Source organism: Nicotiana tabacum, chromosome 19, assembly GCF_000715075.1.
Source record: "Nicotiana tabacum cultivar K326 chromosome 19, ASM71507v2, whole genome shotgun sequence".
NCBI lineage: Eukaryota > Viridiplantae > Streptophyta > Magnoliopsida > Solanales > Solanaceae > Nicotiana > Nicotiana tabacum.
In genome coordinates, this window is record NC_134098.1 from 617,256 (window position 1) to 640,130 (window position 22,875).

General features: G+C 34.6%; 2 protein-coding genes across 5 annotated transcripts; both read right to left on the reverse strand.

Annotated features, from left to right (window-relative positions):
- Positions 1 to 2,694: 2,694 nt before the first annotated feature.
- LOC107828235 (uncharacterized) lies at positions 2,695 to 11,057 on the reverse strand. 2 transcript variants are annotated; one of them, XM_016655517.2, is made up of 4 exons: positions 10,953 to 11,057; positions 10,658 to 10,833; positions 5,669 to 5,760; positions 2,695 to 3,580 (listed from the first exon to the last, which is right to left on the reverse strand). In XM_016655517.2, the coding sequence occupies exons 2-4, from the start codon at positions 10,808 to 10,810 to the stop codon at positions 3,172 to 3,174; spliced, it is 654 nt and encodes a 217-aa protein (XP_016511003.1). In that variant the 5' UTR covers positions 10,811 to 10,833; positions 10,953 to 11,057; the 3' UTR covers positions 2,695 to 3,171. The 2 variants fall into 2 exon arrangements, with proteins under 2 accessions (XP_016511003.1, XP_016511002.1); XM_016655516.2 differs by having other exon boundaries at positions 10,658 to 11,020.
- A 3,331-nt stretch (positions 11,058 to 14,388) lies between these two features.
- LOC107828233 (uncharacterized) lies at positions 14,389 to 17,138 on the reverse strand. 3 transcript variants are annotated; one of them, XM_075239464.1, is made up of 5 exons: positions 17,002 to 17,104; positions 15,624 to 15,810; positions 15,399 to 15,503; positions 14,986 to 15,110; positions 14,389 to 14,836 (listed from the first exon to the last, which is right to left on the reverse strand). In XM_075239464.1, the coding sequence occupies exons 3-5, from the start codon at positions 15,478 to 15,480 to the stop codon at positions 14,603 to 14,605; spliced, it is 441 nt and encodes a 146-aa protein (XP_075095565.1). In that variant the 5' UTR covers positions 15,481 to 15,503; positions 15,624 to 15,810; positions 17,002 to 17,104; the 3' UTR covers positions 14,389 to 14,602. The 3 variants fall into 3 exon arrangements, with proteins under 3 accessions (XP_075095565.1, XP_016511000.1, XP_016511001.1); XM_016655514.2 differs by lacking the exon at positions 15,624 to 15,810 and having other exon boundaries at positions 17,002 to 17,138; XM_016655515.2 differs by lacking the exon at positions 15,624 to 15,810 and having other exon boundaries at positions 15,399 to 15,563; positions 17,002 to 17,111.
- Between the last annotated feature and the right edge of the window lie 5,737 nt (positions 17,139 to 22,875).

Sequence of the window (22,875 nt, forward strand, 5' to 3'; positions counted from 1 at the left end):
CAATGGTATACTGTAATAATATGTAATATACTATAATAATATACAGTATACTATAACAATATATATCAATTGTTATTGTTTTATCATCTGGGTGCTATTGTACAAAGCTAAAATCGTGGTTAAAGTCTAAATTTGGTGGTTGATAATTGAAGAAAAACAAAACTAGTCCACCATTAAAGGAGCTTTGAAGTTTTTGGTTTGGGAATTAAAAATTTAATAATTGTTTTGACTTTGAATGCAGGTGGATATTATTAAAACTTGTTGCAAACATTTATACAAATTTGAATATGAAGTTTGAGTTCATTTAAAGTTGATCTGGAGTGGATTTGGTCAAAAATTTCAAGCTAAAGATCTTCTCCAACACTTAGTCTCCAATTTAAATTTTTGGTTGTACCTATATGAAATATTGTAAGGTTTTATTTTGCTTCCTTTGAAATTGGTACTTATTTCAACTTCTTTCAACTACAATAGGTATATAATGTAAATAGTTTATGGAAGGGTTGAGCATTAAAAAATAATTGGGTAGGGAGGAAAACTTTATGGGTAGGAGCGGGTAAATAGTTTGTGGTGGGTGAGTATTTGCCAATGTCCTACATTGGTAGTTAAAAAGATTGGGAACCTACATATAAGATGTAGGAATCTCTTAATGGTGTGAGGCCTTTTGGGAAAAATCGGGCGGGCTTGGCCCAAAGAGGACAGTATCATACCATGATTTTGAGAAAATGACCCTCTATAACCCCTCAAAATTTTAATAGCCCATATTTTCCCCCATTGACACGAAATGGCCCTCTGACCCAAACATATTACATCTAATAGCCCGAAATATCTATTTTGTATAATTTATGTATAGTGACAGTATATTTTGTATATTTTTTGTATAGTGACAATTTATTTAGTATATATTTTGTATAGTGACAATTTATTGTATATAAAATGTATAATGGCAGTCTATTTAGTATATTTTTGTATAGTGACAGTCTATTTTTTTTTATATATTTTGTATACCGATAGTCTATTTAGTATATCTTTTATATAATGACAGTCTATTTTTATATATATTTTGTATAGTGACAGTTTATTATATATAAATTGTATAGTGACACTCCTATACAATTTCTCTTGCTTTCTTTTGTTTCTAGTTGGTTGTAATAGATTTGCCTATAACCTTGAATTAATGTGAACCTCGTTGGTTAAGGTATAAAAGCTACATACAGAATTGAGGAAGATGACAGGTACAACATTGGCATCATAAATCAAAACTCCAAAGGTGTCATACTGCTCATGAATGTGAACATTTCATTAACAATGTACAACACAAAGAAACCAAAGAGTATTTGTTCGACAAAAAATAGACCTTGTCGCCTCAATCTATCATACCCTTTTACCCAATATGTTGTTCTGGCAACACATGATACTGTAAGTACCCAACTAGTATATTTTTACAAAACCTAGAAAAAGACCTAATAGGAGAATACAACTTCCTCCTATAATAGGAGGAAGAGTTTTTGAAACTCAAACACCGGCGACCCTCCATTAAATCCGGCGACTCTTTCTTATCGTTTTATTTACTGTTTTGGGGATTTTGATATTATGAAAATCTAGATCTAAAAGATGGTTTGCTTGCTATTTGAATTTCGGCAGATCTAGCCGGTATATAGCTTTTCCGGCGACCGTGAAATTTTCAGCCACTGTTGCGACCGGTGAAGTTTTCAGGCTAAACCATTTTGGGCCGAAAATCATTTCTCCGGTGAACCTGTGTTTGTGCTTGTGGATCAGATGTATTATTCGGTGGCTAGCCACTAGAATTACTTTTGGGCTATAAAATGTATATTGTAATTTTGAGCTACCAGGTGTTATAAGTTTGGCCCGAGTGGCTAAAATGAATTTTGCTCGTTAAAAATGTAATTGGACTGCTTTAACCCAATAACTAGTATCAGAGCCCAGGTTCGGCGGGACAAGTATGGAGATGGCAAAGTGATGGTATGGAACGATGCGCACACAAGAAGTTAGTTGCGGACTTCGGTTGCCATAATACTCTTAACAATGTGGGCAACACACAGTTAATCTCGAAAATTGACCCATCGATCATAGTGATGGGCCACGTGGAACTTAGTTCGAGAGGGAGATTGTTGGGTGTGCGAATAAAGTCTCATATTGGTAGCTGAAAAGATTAAAAACCTACATATAAGATGAATGGATCTCTTAATAGTGTGAGCGCTTTTGAGGAAAAACGTGCGGGCTTGGCCCAAAACAGACGATATATCATGTTAAGAGTGTCCATCAGGCCATTTTAGCCCAACAGGTTGAACCATCTAATTTTTTGGTCTCAATTCAAATACCCGACTCTTTAATTTTTCTGTAAGAAAATAAAAATAAATGCGAAGACCAAAGAGTGCAGAACAAATTCTTTATACAAGAGTTGATTTAAATATGTTAAAGAGTGTATAATTGAAAGAGGATAAGCATTATGTGGAGACATCCTTGAATAAAAATGTGAAGACACATTTTGGCAACAAAGAATACAACAAATTCTTCATTGAAGTATGAGTCCCTTTCTTTGCCATACAAAAACCAAAGGATAATTCAGCATAAGAGTTTGAAGTCAAGAAATGTCATGGTCTGTTGTCAGCCATGCCCATCAGTTCCTTGGAGAACAAAATTGTAACATTAACAAAGCCAAAGACAACAGATCAGTGCTTGAGAGCAATCAAATTCAATTTCTCAATCAAAAGGAAATATTTCATCACAATTCAATTCTCTGCTCAAAATGAACTCCTAACATCAAATATGAAGCAGGAGCAAAGGGGGAAGTCGGAAATTAAGCAAAACAACATCAATCGAAATGTATAGCTTTGTCGTAGCTCATAATACAGGACCAAACAATAGCATCTGAACTTTGACAGTATCAAAAGTCCCACAAGCTTATTCAAATAGTGGATGAAGATCTGTTGATAATAGCTATCTTAAGCTTCAATCTGTAAATAGTGTAGCTAAACAAAGTGCAATCACTTTTACTGAATCCAACTACCAATTTCCAGGTTGGCACTCTCCAAGATTCCTGTGTTACTTTGCCTGTCTTCAACATGTCTCTATGCCTAATATAACTGTGCCTGATTATCAAAGAGAAAAAGGATTTCCAGAACTAATACATTTTCCGAGTGAAAGAAGGAGTTATCCGCCTTTCTCTTTTTGTTCCTTTAACCGCACAATGCTTTTCAACCATTGCTTCCATGCAGCATCTTCCTGCTGCTCAATCCATGAAAGGAAGCAGCTATCGAGCAAGCAGAAGAAATTGACATAAAGAAGCTGATACCGAACTGGTATATACCGGAAGTTGGCTACCTGCACAGCAGGCCAAATGCCACCCTCTAGTATTAAGGCCGGTAGAAAGTCTCTCTTCACACCTTCAATAACTTGAGCAGTATTTTTCCCAGTGGAGTAGCCCATATACGTGAAAAAGACAAGTAAATCCAGGGGCCCAAAGATTACACCATCAAGTGCCACTTTTGTAGCAACAAAACGTATGGATTTAGGTTGCATTTGAAGTCTCAACCTTATGAAGCGATCCAATCCTTCGTACCTAAACAGATACAATAGTGAGATCCATTCACCCCGACATTTCGGAAGTAAAATTTATCTGCAAGCTATTCAATTACCACTCAAGACTTGTTACTTTCAGTTGTTACAACATAACAGTAATTTATCGCTAATAAAAGATGCTCGAGCACATCAAAAAATTATTCCCGAGTACAAACAACACATGTCTAGCCACATAATTCCAACATCATCTCTTTATTTAGTTTGTTTGTGCTAGGCAAAGCATTTGTCACCAGAAATTCAAGTACTTACACCAGTACATTCTACTAAACAAACTAGTGAAATTTAATTTTGCAGGAGAATCCAATATCAGGAAAAGATTTAGTCTCAATATGTGGTCTGACCCTGGTTTGGATTATGTTTTGCCAAGCCTTCCAATAGTTAAAGTCATATGCACTAAAAACCTCACTTAGTAAAGTGTAGAACAGATCACAAGAGGAGAGATTCAATAGTGGCATCGCCACTGGCACATATAAAATAAACAGATACTGAATACTCGATATTTAACTATGAACACCCAGATATAAACGTAAGGACTGCATAGATTGAGAGGGACAATACGAAAGGAAATTGATGTTAAACTAAAACTTCAGTATTTATCTATTGAATGTTTCAAATTGGATGCAGAATCTATTATATTATACTTCAATAAAATGACATGCATCAACACATTAGACAGTCTGATCGTGGTCCTTGAAGAGAGGAAATGAAAATAAATCCAACATAGCACAATAAAGTTCCAGTGCTTTTTTTACCAAAGCGTTTAAAGAGATGCATGCGAAGTAAGACATATTCCACTTTGCAGTTACTGCTACAAAGAATCAATATTTACTGCTAAGCTATGTAAAGTTGCAGAAAGCTCATTATATCAGATGGCAAGACAGAAATCTGTCCTATGTTAACTTGTTTTGAACAAGAAGGATTGAAATACCCCAAGAATAATTTAGGCACAAGTAAAAAATTCAACAAAGACTATATAGAAGGTAGGAGGCTTTTTCACAACTCATAAACTCTTGAATCTCTCTACATCATAGCTACCTCTCCACAATAGAAAATATGTAATAGCACACATATAAGAAAAATAGGAGTACGTTCCTCTGTTGCATCATCTAAGTTGCTCGGACTCTGGCGCTGATGTCCGATACGGATGTGGATCTAGAGGTTGGATCCTTTATGATCTAAATTTTAAGACTCGGGGGTATGGATCCGGTACGTATATGGGTGCGGGTATTCGGCTAAAAATAATTTAAATATCTGAAAATAGAGTTATAAAAATATGCTAAATTATGAGACATTATGTGAAAAACTAATAAGGTATTCCGAGAAGGAGAAAATATTGATCAAGAGGAGAATCCGAGAAGGAGATAAAAGGAAAATGACTGACATAAAAGTTTCTATACAAGGTAATCCATTTTCTTCAATTTCATCCTAACTTTTGTTTTGAATTCAGAAATCACCATATCTGTTCCGAGTTTCTCCGTTGATTTTGGTCAAAGTACCCAAATTCAGTTGACCAGATCCGGTACAGATCCCACACCCACCCCACGTCGTGTAGACATGGGTGCGGCACTGAAAGTGAAGAGTCCAAGCAACTTAGGGCATCATTAACTATATATGAAGGGCAAACTCTGCAGATATAGCAAGAGCAGCAAAAATTCTTGAACAAAGTATATAGCAGCAAGCATGAAATTAACCTCACAATTACTAAAAAGTTACTGAAGTTTTCCACTATAAAGATGCTAGATTGATATAAATTGACATCAGCGCCCAATTTTGAGAAATTTCAGAAGGTTGTGAAAGGTCTAGTAAATTTGAGACTACATTTTTACTATTATTTGACAAAGGAAAGAAGTATATTTTATTAATTGATAACTGTGACATAACAATGCCAGTATGCCAGACTCCGTCAGCCCCCTCAAAAAGAAATGTACCTCATGAAGTAATAGTAATCACAGAATACTACTCATCAAAAACAATAACAATAACAAAAACAAGGTCACTGGGTGAAGCGTGGAGATCAGTGACCTAATCAGAAGCTAACACATTCCAAATAAGCAAAAAAAAGGTCTACCAGAAGTGGCCAACGGGTCCGACAAACGCAAAGCCAAACAAGCTTGTTGTGGCAACTCGTCTCCAGTTGATTGCAAATTCTTTTTCTTTATCCTGCAGTAAAAAGGAATAACATTTCCCAATAAATAACATCAGCGGCAGACAAACGGCTCGATGTCATGCAAGAACACAGCTATTACATGAAAATCAGACTGCCAATATTCTTAAAAAGGCGATTCTTGCAAACAACTTCAGTATGAGTGAAAGGACTAAAATAGAAAGGCAGCGGGGATCTGTCTTGATTTCAGCAATCACAAGAACTAACTAAGGTTGTAGCCAAAAAAACAAAGAAAATTGAAGGCAAACCTTCCCGCTTTGACAAGTAATCAAGAGAAAATGTTGTTATTTGTATCAGTAACATCCGAAAAAACATTTATTCCTTCATTTGTTCCTTTTCTGTTAATGGAAGCAAAACCACTCACCCACTTAATTAACATTTAATGAGCTAGTTTTGAATCAGTATTGCACTCCACAGCAAAACTCGGAGTAGTTAAATGCGGGCTTGAGCAATGAAGCACGAGATGCTATTTTTACCAGCCGCTTCGTCTTGCTAAGACAGCTTCAGTGCAGGCACCAAAGATAAGGCGCATGTCTCAATAAAAACCATACCACTAACTGCTTTTATATAAATAGAAAATTAGGATAACTTATGAGGCTCGTACCCCGTATTTTGAAAAGGCAACACCAATCAATAAATATAGCGGCAAATTGCTGTATTGTTACAAAAATAATAAGGTTACTAATTAAGAACAGGAAATTAGAAATTTAGTATAAGAAAACTAGTCATTAAGTTGGATATCCCAGAAGGGACAAGAAAAGTAGTCGTACACTCTCAATCAAAAGCTTAAAAAATTGTATTGGTGCACCTCAATCAAAATTTGCAGTGGTTTTAAATTTAGTTGACACAGGTTTCACCTTATATATAATTTACTTTATTGTAGTTTTTCCAATCCATCTAATGTAGTTTGTTTTTTAAATTATATTTTGTAACGTTGTATCAAATTTTTTTCCAACCGGTTGTTCTTCACTACAGCAAGTGCTTTATCAGGCTTTGCACTTAGAAACCCAAATAGACCAATGCGGCTTTCTACATTTTCCACACTTAAAAGCACTGGCAAAACTATCAATAAGTGCCCTCATAAGCACAAGGAGTTAATCATCCTTCCCCTGAGTGTAGAGCAAACAGAATCGGAGGGCCAGAAACAATGAATGTGGATACCACCCAGCTTTTTTGTTTTATTTACGAGTTGAACAACAGTGAAGTTCTCCTGAATAATACCTTTGACTAATTAAACTTCTGAAATTCCTACCCATGGTTCAACAAACATTCCCATTCAATAAAAGAAGGAATGCAGAGGAAACAAAATATTAATGCCTTGCCAATATTTCCTTCCGAACTTTCTCAGAAGCAAGTTTTTTTTTGTTTTTGACTAGAAATGATTTAAAATGTTTTAGGAAAAGGAACAAAGGAAAAATATAGAGGCGAAAATGTTAGCTTGCAAAGTAACTAGTAGGCTGTGGTATCTTTTCATGGGTATGAAAGGTGTGAAATGGGCAATACCTAGGACAACTGCAGAAATGTTAGCTTGCTGGAATGACCCAGGTATTCTACTGAGGCAGAAGCATTGATGGAGGTTGATCCCAATATGTATTTGCTGGACAATTTGGTTGGAGAGAAATTCAAGGTGCTTTGAAGATAGAGCTAACACTGATCAGAAGATCAAGACGAATTGTATATTTTTGTTTCACTTTTGGTGTAAAGAAGCTCTGGTAGAGGATGTAGAGTCTATAGTGGATATTATTGGGTCTTTGTAACTACCACAAGTCTGGGTTTGCGTTTTTGCTCTTTTTCGAGGGTCGTGTAACTATCTTTAACCTTTAGCATAATCTTTATGCTAAAGGGTTTTCTACTTAATTTATAAAACTTGTTACCTTCTCAAAAAAATATATATATAGAGGCGAAAAAGGGAGGATGGATGGAACACTCGCTGATACAGCAGTTTGTGCGAATTGAAGGATACTGCTGCAAATTAAGGCCGAAGCTTTGAAGGTTGTCTCTTGCACATTAGGGCGGCAACCTTGAAGGTCTGTGCTGCAAATTAGGGCGATAAATCGATCTCTCTTATCTATTCTTACAATGAAAGACAAGTACAATAGTCTTAAAAGACAGTTACCCCCTAACAAGCAATATGAAGGGCAAAAAGAGAAAATAAATTGAATCTAGCAGGCAAGTGCCTATTTGCGAAGGTGTTGAAAGGCATGCCTTAAGCCAGAGGTGAACACCTAAAGTAAAAAGAAAAATGCCTCACCAAAGTAGTACCCACCCCTTGTTGTCTCAAGCTGGTCGAATTACTCTAAACCTATTGGACGCACTTTATACCCGATGTGAGACATTATATAATTCAAGACCATCTTGCACATGTTACTCAATTCTGGAGTACACACAGTGAACTTCAAAACATACTTGCAAGTGCGAGAATGAGCTTGTAAAAGGTTGACTCTAAATGTCATATGAAAGAATCTGAGCATTCTAAAAACTTGAGGCAACAGATGAGTGACTCAAGACCTTTATAGACATCTTTGAATGCCCTTATAAACTGAATGTGGGGCTTTATATAGCTTATCAGAAGGAACTATCCTTTGGCAGGACACAAATAATGGAATAGTACCCACATTCTTTGCAATATCGCCAAACCAATTATAATTGAGGAACTCCACGATATGAGAATTTATACTCTCAGGCTTCCTTCTACTAAAGTAAGAGTATCTGTGCGGCTCATCATGGTTCCAGAAGCAAGGAGATGAGAGTTGATAGTCAGTTTTTAGTTGAGTTGGTTGCATTCTTAAGAAAAGGTGAAGTATGACTTTAAAATGGATTTCCAACTAAGATCTTTCTACAGCGATGAATAGGAAAGAATGATTATTTATCAAAACAACAACAAAAACAATAATAATGAGCTCAATGCTCATCCATGGTATAAGTAGGCAAGTAGCAACTTTGCTGTGATCTCACCTCCTAGCATGAATGAAAGAACACTCAGAGGAACAAATCCATACAAACTGCAAGTAGCATTATGAGAAGATTTTGATTAAGGTTGAGTTAAAGTGAAGTGGTGTAAATGGATATAGAGATGACAACTGAGGAGATTTCAGATCTCTAAGTACTATAAGGATTTGTTTCCCCAGAAACCATCAGTCACCAAGGTCAGAAACCACGAATCTGTCATTTCTAATTGGACTACCGGATCAATGGAGCCTTACACGAAGGAAGAAACGAGTTGGTTAAGGATATATTGCTTAGACCAAGCAGTACACTAAACACTTTCACTATTGTAGTAATGTGGCAAAGAAAATTATGAGTGAAAGGATTTTATTGTGAATTAAGGTGTGGGAAATGGATTCCCCTTTCACTAGTCTAGTCATTGAAAAGGCTTACTCCGTCTAGGTGATGTACTGCAGACTAAGATAGTCCAATTAATATAAGAGTGTCAAAGCATCTGTCCTGATGGATTATGTGATCTTTGTCAAAACAACTTTGGCTATTTCATAGTGCTCTCTGTGATATGCATACTCTTGTGGCTGCATTAATCACAAATAATAGTCCGATACAAGGAAATTGGTTTCTTCAACTTGTAACTGTAAAGGCTCGTGAGCCCGTACCTTGAGTTTTTCTATGAATTTTTCAAGAGAAAGAGCTTCTGAGTATTAAACAAAGGTGACATTAGCATGCCTTGGCAAAACCCAACTCAAAGAATAGCACTCATAAAGATTTTTAGTATGTTCGGATAGGGTGAAAGAAGAGTAGCAATACGACAGAAAATAAAAGAGATAGGCTAAAGGAAATATTGCTTGTTTTGTTAGGAAGTGAAAGAAGAGGAAAGGAGGAAGTAGAACTCCATATTTCCATACACCTTGAGGAATAGGATAAGTGTTATCCTCAGGGAAAGTAAATCATTTAGCTCCCTCCTTTTACCCTTCTCCTTTTCCGGCTTCAACCAAATATAGTGTAAAAGCGACAAAGTGCTAGCAAGTAAATCGTTACTCAATGGTGGATGATGCTATTTAAGTAACTTTAGAAGATAAGAATAGTCTTTTGATGGTCCAACTACTCTTAGGACAGAGATGGGGAAGGCCAAACTGGATACCAGAGTGACGAAACCATTGAGATCTGAATTCCAGATACTATGACTTTGACTTGTGCCTCTTTAGCCCTCAGCTGAAGAACAACAACAACTATGTCTCGCTCTCAACCTGGTTAAGGTCGGCTGTATGAATCCTCTACATTTTGCTCTATTTGGGTTCAATTCATTCAGGTATCCAATAATTTATCTTTTAAACAAATAAAGGATTCTCTTTAGCCCTCAGTCCAACCTAGCTACAAATTATATTAAAAACATATTCATGGCATGAATACTCATGGGGTGGTTCTTTCCCCACCCCTTATTATCTCGTTTTCTTGTTTTCCTTTTTTCGATGACGATGGTATCTGGCTATCTGCACCAGCTTAAGGGTACTTCGACTAATTCCACCGGTATCTACTATCTCCTACCAGCACGTGCACCAAGTAACTCTGACCACCAAGGCTTGGGCAGATAGGAAGCAATCACCTAGCGTTTGTTTTTCCTCCGCTGAGATTTGAACCTAAGACCTCATCCTTCTCCTATCACTTCATTGACCACTCGTCCACACCCTTGGGTCCTACTCTCTCTCATTTTCTTCCACAGCTACCCAATGAATAAAAATAATTAATGTACACCACAAGCAATGTGGAAATGAATCAACATTAAAAGATAAATCCATTCTAATTTCATAGCAGAGTCATCACATAAACAACCAGAAACCCATTCCTAACAGAAACAATACAAAAAAACCAAATGCCCAATTGAACAAAATATGCAAAAGTAGGATTTTAACAAAAATGAAAAAAAAAAAAAAAAAAGGAGAAGCTTACAGAGCGAAGATGAAGGTGTTTTTTGGCAGTGTAGTGAGTGACAGCTTGAGCAGCAACATCCCCAAAACCCCAAATCAAACCGGAGCTGATGACTTGCGTCGTCACCGGATGTACTGCCAAGCAATTTTGGTACCATTTCCACAGCCGCAACATGTAAAAAACACACTAGTATAAACCTAACAAAGATTATTTCTTTCTTATTTAATGTGCTCACAAAACACGCACACACACAGTAAAAAGGTTGAAAGATATATTGAATTTTTGACAAATGGAAATGGTTGAATTGCACACTCACTCTCTCGGGGGTAAAGCTTTTTGCTTCGATGAACCAACTCCTTCCCCTTCTGAAATTGGTCACGCAATTTGAGGATTTATTTATTTATTTATTTGATTCTTAAATTATTACAGCAGGTATTAAATGCGTGTTGTACATTTTATGTCAAATAATAACAAACAAAGATATTTACTGTGTTACTACTTCATCCTATTAGCGATAATAGGTGGTTCATAAAGTATTAGTGTGTAATTGATTTTTTTGGACAAGTTTGAGAGATAATTTATGTAATTCTTCTAATTCTGTCGCATCAAAACTTATACAAATGAAGAAAAAAAATCATATACTCATATTTTTTCTCTGTATTTGAATTTATTCTTTAATGTTTATACTATTTCATTAGGTCATAACGAAATAGTATATAATATTAAACTACTAAGTAAGGAATTTAAATATATTTAATATATAAAATAAAATTATATGATGTTTTCCTATCAGACAATTTTTATATTTTCTTTCGTTGTTACTTGTTACTAATATAATGTGGAAGACAAATTATACATATTAAACTCGGTCTATAAAATGGTACCAAATAGAAATAGTATCCACTATCCAGTCAAATATTTCTGCAACTAATCTATTCATTTGTGTTTGTGATATTAAAATTTAGGTTTTACTTTGTTGACTATACTTAGCAAAATTGCAGATTACTACTCTTTAAAATATAGTAGGGGGCTAATGGACATGCAATGAAAAGTTTGGTTCATATTATGAAATAAAGTGAAATACTATACTTGAACTATACACTTAACACAATACTTAAACCAACTCTTCCATACACTAGAACAAATATGGAGATTAGGAAACAGTTTACCATTCCCATAGAAACTAGAAAGTAAGACCAAAGAAAAAATTCAGCATAATTAAAATGCAATTTCTCCATCGCAAAAGAAATATTTTATCACAATTCAATTGCATGGCATGTCTCTATACCATAATACCACTATGTCAGCTTACGGAAGAGAAAAAGTAATATACAATCAGACCACTCTATAACAGCATCCTTATATAACAATATTTCACTATAAAAGAAGTTTTTTCGTAACCAATTTTCATGTTATATTATAATATATGTTATCTATAACAATATTTTACTATAACATCCAAAAATATTTGGAATAAACAAGGTTATTATATATATATATATATATATATATATATATATATATATATATATATATATATATATATTATTCCTAGAAAGAGAGGGAACAAAGCTACCATATATAAAATTAATAATCCGTGGATGTAATTACGTACTTTCTTAGTACTGGTTTTTAACATCAATAACACTTACCATTTCCTAAAAAAAAAAAAAAGAGCAAGTTACTGAAGTTTCAAATATATATAAATATGCCTAAGTTATATCAATAACAACAACTCGGTATAATTCCACTAGTGTGATCTGGAAAGGGTAATGTGTATGAAGACTTTACCTCTAACCTGGGTTAGAGAGACTGTTTTCGATAAAACTCCGACTCTCTTCCTCCAAGAATTCTCCATTTTGCTCTTGGGGTGACTCGAACTCACAACCTATTGGTTGGAAACCTACTTTGTATCAATGCTGCAATATGTAAAAGTGACAGTAAAACCAAACAAAGATTGCTCCTTTTTTCTTCATTGTGCTCACACACACAGATACACGGTGAAAAGGAAGGGGAAGGGGAAAAAAATATCATGGCTGCTGTAAGTGTGGGTTCTTCACCACCCTTTTGTTTCCCATGTACAGTTTTACTTTTCTTTTTATTTATGTTCGGTATTTGAACTTGATCTTTCATTCCGGAGAAAATGACAAAAATAGTTGGGTATTTCCAAAAGGCAAAATGGACAAATATAACGCTCTACTTTCGTATATTGTCTATATTTAACATTCGTTATACTATCCTGTCAAATTTACTTTACCATCAACAAACTTTTAAAAATTACCCCTTGATCTGTTAAATAATCTAAAATCTTCTATTTTCCTTTTATTTAAATCACTTGTTGTTCTTCTTGCTCCACTATTTTCAGAAATTACTGTTAATGTAAATGCTAAAGGTACTAGACCATACAAATTATTCATGAATATTTTTAATTACCAATGCACTCACTCCTCTTCTTGTGATAATGGGTTTGGAATTGGTTTAAATTTTATTTATTTTTCAACTATATACACACCGTAGAATTCAATGAGTCTATTTATTATTTATTATATGCAGCTGATCATCATGTATGTACATGTATATTCGAATATATTTTGTTATTGTCTAGTTAGTATAGAGCTCGATCGACTAACTTAAGAGTGCACAATGCGTAGGCATTTGATTAAAGCAAAATTGAATTCGACAATGTAAAGTCTCCAAGTAACCTCAACTTCTACCACTAATACTTGCAAAGTCTCCATACCTTTGGTGCAATGAATTCATTAAAGTTGGGATGTTGTAAATACTTTTGGAATTTAGACAAGCTACCTAATTTATATTCTTCAATTTAGTATACTTTGTTTACTAACCATTGTATTATTTTAATATTTCTTTCTCTTATTTTTTTTCCAATTAAAAATTTAGGTAAATGCCAATTATTTCGAAAATAGTGGATCAAGAAGAAGAATAAGTGACTTAATTAAAATAATTTGGGAGATTTTGAGTCATCTGTAGGACTGAGGGGTAATTTTTAAAAGTTTTCTGATTGTAGGGGCTAATTTGGTCAGATTGTATAACGGTAGGGGTAAATTTGGCAGGATAGTATAACGAAAGTTAACTGTAGACAATATTCGAAAGTAGAGTGGTATATTTGGCCATTTTCCCTTTTCAAAATGACTCCTTAAATATACTTCTGAATCATTTTGGTCCTTTTTAAGTTTTCCAAAGTGAGCATTTTTGTCTTAAAAAAATATTTAACTAGTTGTGTTGTTAAATTTAGTGAGAGATGTGAAAAAAAAATGTAATATGAACTGACTTTTGGAGGTGTAATTTTTGTAGCTTTTGCGTTTATTAGTTGAGGATTTGACGGAACTACATGTATCAATCGTTTAAATTTTGTTCTGGTGGGATCAATTCAATAAAAGAAAAAAAAAACAATTCGAGTCGGTGTTGAAACAATTCATTGCATTTTCTCCTGGAGTTAAATATTTTCTTCTACTTCATACTCTGTTAAATGTAACGAACAAAAAATGCTCATTTTTTGCAATCTTAAATGACCAAAACTGCTCAGAATTATATTTATATGACCATTTTTTATGCTGTAGGGAAAAGTTTCTCTTGTTCACTCTTGCTTCTTGGTTAAGATATGAGAAAACAAGAATAATAAGCAGTATTAATACACAACCATTGTCTCCACCTTCTACAATTGCACATTTCGATCTTTTACCTCTTCAAGAGACCACACAAATTAATAGTACTATATTAACTAGCAGCAATTCAAGGCTAAAGAAACCTTATTAAAAGCTACCATTTGTTTTACCAGTTACATCAAAAGCTATAGTAAGGCAAACATAACTTGAGTATCATTAGCTTTAATCTAGAGAGGGGAAAAAGATGTATAATATAGACAGTCTAATGTAGTACTGGCATATCGATTTCTTTATTAAATCCATGCTCCTTCAATCCATCAACGGTTGAAGGAAAAACTAATTAAGTTGCTGTCTTCAGCTCAGGAGCTGCAGCAGTCGAGTAAACTGGGTGAAGCACATGGCCATCCTTGGGCTCAACGTGCACCCACTTGCGTCCACTCAGCTTGTGGCGCTCAAACTTTACACAACCTTCTTTCAGAGCATAAAGCGTGTGATCTTTCCCTATTCCAACATAGTTTCCAGGATGGAATCTGGTTCCTCTTTGACGAACAATAATATTTCCAGGTATCACCCTCTGCGTCCAAAAAATTATATCAGAATAAGAATACCAAAGGATGCAAAAAATTGGCTTGAACTCATACTTGGTACGCGATGGTTTTGATAAAGTTTCTTTTCAACCCATAATTCCATCATCTCCATGTCATCAACGAAGAGAATCCTTACCTCTCCACCAAATTTCTTTACCCCTAGATTCTTTGGTTTTGAATCACGGCCATTCTTAGTGGATCCTGCTGTCTTTTTGGTAGCCCAACGCTTAAACATCAACCCCAATCCTTCTCCTGATACATCTAAAATTTTCACAAGTAAAACATATGTCAGAAAATTCAAAACTTCTTGGTGGCGTTTGTTTCAAATTTTACAAAACTGAGTTTTGCATCTTTTCTCAAGTTTTTGCAAAAACTTTTTGAATGATGAAGTTTCTTTTTTTTTCTGCAAGAGTTTAAAAGCTGAACGAAGTTATCTGTATCTGCAGAAACTTCATCAGACAGTTCTATCAAATGCAGTCTTCGAACATTTTTATATATTTATTGTTTTGAAAGCAGATGCTTCATGAAAGAGTACATCAAAATACATACCACTCGCGCCACTGTAAGTAGGTGTTCTTGTTATGAGATCTCTGATATTTAACCTCCTAAACAATGATGTTGCAGGGTTCATTCTGTCATTCACCAAGCCTGGCACTGACGATAACGAATGATATCGTGTATGTTAAGGATGAAAACACTTCACTGACGCATCAGCTACAGGATATGCAACAAATAAATAGTTGAATTTGGTCCATCGAGAACGAAAGTACGTACGCTCACAGTTTAGTAAATTAAGCTCACAACAAGGTAATTAAACGGCTGCATTCCTGTGCTTTTGCTCTCATCCCCTTTTATCAAACTCCTTGGTGCAATACTTAATACTTTATCTTTATCCTCGTGCTCTCTATAGCTTCTTCGGTCACTTTACTCCTCAAACACCGTTATCCTAGTTCATGTCCACCTTCAAAACATTAATAATACAGCTCATACTAGTTAACACGCTTCATAAAACTAGATGACCTACAACCTCAGCTCTTTTGATTAAAACATTCCTCCCCTGCCACGACCCCACTAAAATAGTGGACAGCATCTACACAGAGGTGCGGCTGTCAAAGCATTCTAGAAACCTCAATGATAACCTTGGCAGAAAAGTATGTATTACCAGAAGTACTAATTATCAAGTTCTCCAACATGCTAAAACAAGACACAAGGACCCATCTGGACGAGTTGATAAGGATTTCAACGATTTTTTTTTTTTTTTTGATAACTGAGAACTCCCCCAAGGATCAGTGGCGCATGGTTCGAAACTCGGTGCACAATGGGGTTGCCCCTCTATACTTCTCCACCAGAATACCAGCTTTTGTCTGAGGGTTAGAACCTGTGACATGCGCCTAATACACATATCACAAACAGCGCTCTGAGCACTAAACCAAAGCCCTGGGGCGATTTCAAGAATTTTTTTGAAATGATCGAGAAATCCAACTAGGGCCAACCCTTAAGACCAACCGAAGCCTCCGAAACTCGAGAATAATGGGCACGTCCCTCTACCCTTCTCAAATACGAGGTTTAGTTTGCATGGCGCAGTGCTCTAACCTATAACCTAAGTCACAAGTCCCTCAACCTTTGCCACTTGAACTAGATTTCAAGGACATTTTAGATTGGTTGATACTGAAATAGCTGAGATTTGTGAGGACTATTAATTCAAATTTGTTTCTAATAATTGGAAGTATTTGGTACATGATTTGATATATATGAGTAAGTCGCAAAGGATTGAAAACTCGCAATATGATGATAGAGATTCCTTTCTTTTTTTTTTGCCAATCCTTCTTCATACTAACATTATAGGACTTCATTAAAAACTAATAAAAGGTAAATTACTAGTAATAAAAAAAAACTCAAAAACAAACTGGTACAACATTGAGCCATTATCGAATAGGCACGAAATAAGAGCTCATATCCAAGTCACTAAAGAACCATAGAAGTTTTCAGAAAATTTATTACTACTAGTAAAAGCAGATTAATACACCTCACAACTTCGGACTATCAATTAACTATGCCTTAACTCTAAATTAGCTAGGATTGACTACATGAAAGCAAAGGATACGGTTTTGAGAGGAAAATGAATAGAACAATAGACAAAGAAGGAACTTACCCACTGGATTTGCAGGAGAAATAGAGGAAGAGGTTGAAGTTCGCCGCCGACGAAGAGTGGTGTGAACGCGCCGAAGCAGACTCGCGCAATTTCAAATTGGGGCTGATAATATCACTCGTTATTTGGGTCCATATAACCCACTAATAGTATTTGGGCTGAGTTTGAAATCCATTGGATCTGTCTCGAATCTGATGAGGCCCAAGTATTTGAATGGCACCAAATAGTCATTTTAGAGGGCTACTATTTAGAAATTAGCCAATATGTCATGAATTTCAGTTTTTTCAATTTAATTTTTTAGGATATAAAGTCCTGAAATTAAATTTTTTTATTTAAATTTTAGGACAAAATACGTACTGGTTAATCCTTAATTAACAGCTCTAAGAAGGGCTATTTGTGCACATCCCTCAATTTTTTGAGACCAATTATGCTACAGAGGTCTGAATTGCAAACTGTAGGAGAATATTTGAACCAATACAATGGTGTTTGAGCTTTGGACCAGGTAAATTATAATGGGATTTTTTCGTTCCTATAAAAAAAAATAGATTTCATTATTTCTCAATACTTCATACAATTTAACTACAATTTTTAAACAAAAAAAACTACAGAATTCTAAAATAACAGAATACTACAGCTAATCATTAAATTTTGCCAGGGTATGTGTTTATCGTGTCGTTGAGGACTTGCCCGGGATGTGCCAAAGTATAAAACCACTCTTTTTTATCAACTTTCTCCACTCCAAGATCATACCACGACTTGAGTTGGTTATCTTTTAAAGAATAAGGCGCCTTCCTCCTATTTAAACACATACCAAGTACAATTATTATGTAGTTTCAACTAAAAATCCAAAAATTGCATGCACTCGATATTATAAAAAAATGTATAATCTAACCTCTTTGAAATCTTGTTGGTACCAAAGTATAACCACTTATTGAATTCTTCCAACAAGTCAGGATCAACATCGTCGCCAATAACCCCAGTAAATGGATGCTTGATGAGGAAAATTGGAGGTCCAACATAATTGCTTCCCCCATAATTGTAAAAAGGGAGAAGGGGGATCTTGCATGCTTTCCAGGTTGCCTTGTTCTTCCTTGATGCACAGAGGTTGTTTCATCTTCATTAAGCTCGCCGAACTTAACAATCTGGGATAAGTTCTCTGGCAGCTCAAAACCATTGAAAATATAATGTATATTATTTGTTGGTAATTTAGACTATATGTAGATATAATGTAGATACATGTTGCCCCTTGAATTTGGGAAGATAAGTCAACACCTACAGGAACATTCTCCTCATTTTGAATGTCATTCATGTGTTTTGTATCTAAGAAAATCATTGGAAATATAATGTAGATTATTTATTCTTAATTTAGGCTATATGTAGATATATTGTAGATATAATATTAATATAATATAGATACATGTTTTACGGTTGTTGGCCAATACTGGTTTAGCACTACTGTCCGGATTGTGTTGATTGTTCTTTTCTTTGTAATGCTCATCATTTTTCGTAGAACTGCAGTAAACTGCAAGCATAATTTGTTAGGTTATATACTGTATGAATGATAATAGAAACATAGACATGGTAAAACTTATTGTCCAAAATGAATATATTTCGAATGAAACGTTAACATCAATGTTATTATTCTTTTGACTGTTTATTGCCTGTAAAATAGACTTGATGGAATCATTGAGTAGCAATCGAATGCTACTTAGTTCTTCAAAAACCTAAAGAACAAAAAAATGTTATAATGTATCTTACAATTAGAGGCATACATACATACATACATACATACATACATATATATATATATACATACATACATACATACATATATATATATATACATACATACATACATATATATATATATATATATATATATATATATATATATATATATATTAAAAATCAAGAATTACGTATACCTCTTTCTTGAAGATTCCAAAGTCTAAACCCACCTACATATTAAAATAGAAAGAGTTAACGAAATAATTTGCATAACATAAATTAAATAAATCAGCTAGGATTATGTATAGATGTTACCTTATCAACATATTTTTTTAATTTTTTTTTATTTGTTTCACAATATCTTTCGTGTCATCTATTCTCATTGTGTGCTTATGTCCGGATGGAGATGGAGCATCTGTCTGATGCTCAACCTTTGTTTCAGCTTCTCCAAAATGTATTCAAATTTGTCTGGAAAATTCATTCTTGAAAGCTCTTCCGAGGCTTCAAGTATGTTGGTGGACTGAGTGAAAAAAAATGTGAGGGACATAGTCATAATATGTATAAAATGTGTAGATAATTTGTATTAAATTGTCTGCCTATAAGTGAAAAATATTTACCTTGATCCATGATGGTTTAATCATTCTATCTTCCAATATAGATAATCATATCCTGTCATTACTAGTTGTCCAGTTAAGTATGCGGGGGATCGAATTACCAACCCTTGTACCTATATTAGTGTTGACTGTAGAGCAACACTCATACAACTATATTTGCATAGCGAGTGCAAAACCTCGAATGACATAAAAATGCACAGAAGGGTTGAGCTTGTGCCTAACAGACTGAAGCAATTATGTATGAGCTTTGATACCCCATGCGTAATTCGCATACTGCCCCGATTCCACCAAGTAGAACCTAAAATGGTCTATCAAACCTAAATTATCTTTGTCTGAATGACAGAGAAAGAATTCTATCAGATAAAGAATACACAGCTTGAGTGCATCCTCATCATTCACCCAACTACGACTGGTTACAATTTGTTTCAAGTATGACTTCTCAACTTTTTTCTTGTTCGAAAAATAACTCCTCATTATTTTACTGTCATACTTAATTGTCTAACCAAAGTCCGTCACTTCTGTAAAACATCTAAGGCCAATGATAAAGGCAAACTCTCTCAATCCAAAGTTCAGTCTCTCACCCTTTATCTCTGTTGTATAAAGTCATAATCAGATGCGTTCAATTCATACTTCATGAGAAGGTGAATTGCCTGATTTTAAATACATATTTTGGGCAGGGAAAGAAATGCCCAAAACATGTCTTCTTAAACAACTTTAACCTATTTTCAGACAATAACACATTAATTTGGCAAGGAGCAAGGTCGGATAATGTCTGGAGCCTAGTGATGCCATAATCAACATCATGTGGTGCAAAAAATATTCTATTCTGCACCAAAAGAAACCGTAAGTTAATAAAACTTGTTTAAAGAACATAAAACAAAATAAAAGCATTTCTACTACAATTTAGCTACAATCAAACAGACATTAATATATTGCATACAAATAAGTTATAAAATTAGTAAACATATATAACAACTGACTACATTGAAGCTACAAATACACTGATAAAATTATGTTTAGAGAAATAAATTAGAAAGTAACAACTAGACATAATATATACAATTTATTTACCGAAAATGAAACTAACATCTACAAAATAGAGTAATTAATAACCAATAAAACCAACTAATTATGTAGTACACTCCCTAATAAAATAATTTCGAATAATATACAAGAAATCTATAATTTATAGGAAAATGTAGAAAAGTTGATAACCTACAACAAATATACACAATATAGACAACATTTCTACAAATACAAAAAATAAATATGTATAGTCATGAGAATGAGAACATGTTTTTTAACTTAAAAACAAAACAAAATTGTAACTACTAAAACTTTACATTCTCCAATGACTGTTTGGGTATTGTTTTTGGTAATTTTTGAACCTTCTTCTTTTTTAAAGGTTTGACAGTAGGAGAAACTCTGTTTTTTTGCAGCTTTCGGGATAACTTTTTCTTCGACGAAATCATCATCGCGAACAATTTCTTTGTCCTTCCGCTTTACTGATTTACAAGATGTCGAAGCTTTACCAGCATCCCTATCATGCTTAAGTTTTGTTCGAGCTTCTGCCTTAGCTCCACGAGGGGAAAGCTTTTCCTTTGTCTCTGGTTTTACATGTGCCGATTTCACTATTTTTTGGGTGAATCCTATGAGAAAACACTCAAATCAAAAGTTGGAATATCACCAACATTAGCTTTTTAGGGCTAATCTTCGTAGTTGCTTTCTTCTTCATTGAAATGGAAGGAAAATCAGTAGCAACTACTATTTTGGTAGGATTTAGAGATAGAATTCAGAAAAATTGAGAGACATTTTTGAAAAACGTGAAAGACGGGCGTTAATGGAGGGAGATCGTGCAAAATGTGAGGGGCATTGAGAGAGAAACGTGTGGGATATGTATGTTAGAGAGATTATAAGAGTTAATTGATTCTCATTAAATTTTCAAAATGTACATAATTGATAAATTGTATATGCTAATATAATTAAATTGAAATTTGAGTAGGGAGGGAAATAAAGTTTTAAATAGTATATAGGAAATAAGAGCTCATATCCATGTCACTAAAGAACCATAGAAGTTTTCAGAAAATTTATTACTACTAGTAAAAGCATATTAATACACCTCACAACTTCGGACTATCAATTAACTATGCGTTAACTCTAAATTAGCTAGGATTGACTACATGAAAGCAAAGGATATAGTTTTGAGAGGAAAATGAATAGAACAATAGACAAAGAAGGAACTTACCTACTGGATTTGCCGGAGAAAGAGAGGAAGAAGTTGAAGTTCGCCGCCGACGAAAAGAGGTGTGAACGCGCCGAAGCAGACGCGCGCAATTTCAAATTGGGGCTCATAATATCACTCGATATTTGGGTCCATATAACCCACTAATAGTATTTGGGTTGTGAGTTTAAAATCCATTGGGTCTGTCTCGAATCTGATGAGGCCCAAGTATTTGAATGACACCAAATAGCCATTTTAGAGGGCTGTTATTTAGGAATTAGCCAATATATCCTGAATTTCAGTTTTTCAATTTAATTTGTAGGATATAAAGTCCTAAAATTAAGATTTTTTGTTTAAATTTTTTAGATTAAATAAGTACTGGTTAATCCTTAATTAACAGCTCTAAGAAGGGTTATTTGTGCACTTCCCCTAATGTTTTTAGACCAATTATGCTACAGAGGTCTAAATATAGTTTGGAGTCTGAATTGAAAATTGTAGGAGAATATTAGAACCAGTACAACGGTGTTTGAGCTTTGGACCGGGTAAATTATATGTAACGACCTGACCGATCATTTTGAGTATTACAACCTTGCTTCCCCCTTTACTGCTCAAATTGTACTTTACAGTTGTTGTGTAAATTGCCGGGGTAAATGGTTCGGGTCCGGTGATGTTTTGGAATGAATTGGAACACTTAGTTTCAAGGTTTAAAACTTAAGTTAAAATAGTGACCGGATGTCGACTTATATGTAAACGACCTCGGAATGGAGTTTTGATGATTTCAATAGATCTGTATGGTGATTTTGGACTTAGGAGCATGTCCGGAAAATTATTTGGAGGTCCGTAGTGGTATTTGGCTTGAATTGCCGAAAGTTAAATTTTTTGAAAGTTTGACCGGGGGTTGACTTTTTGATAATGGGGTCGGAATCCGATTCTGGAAATTAAAATAGGTCTGTAATGTGAAATGTGACTTCTGTGCAAAATTTGAGGTCAATCGGACGTGATTTGATGTGTTTCGGCGAAAGTTGTAGAATTTGAAGTTTCAAGGTTCAATGATTTCGAATTGAGGTATAATTCGTTGTTTCGATATTGTTAGGTGTGATTTGAGGCCTCGAGTAGGTCCATGTTATGTTATGGGACTTGTTGACAGAATAGGTTGTGGTCCCGGTGGCCTCGGATGAGTTTCAGACGGTTAACAGATCAAATTTGGACTTAAGAAAATGCTGGAACTGCTGCCTACTGGTGTGATCGCACCTAAGAAAATTTTAATCGCAGGTACGAAGTCGCATGTGCGCGAGATCAGTCACAGAAGCGGCC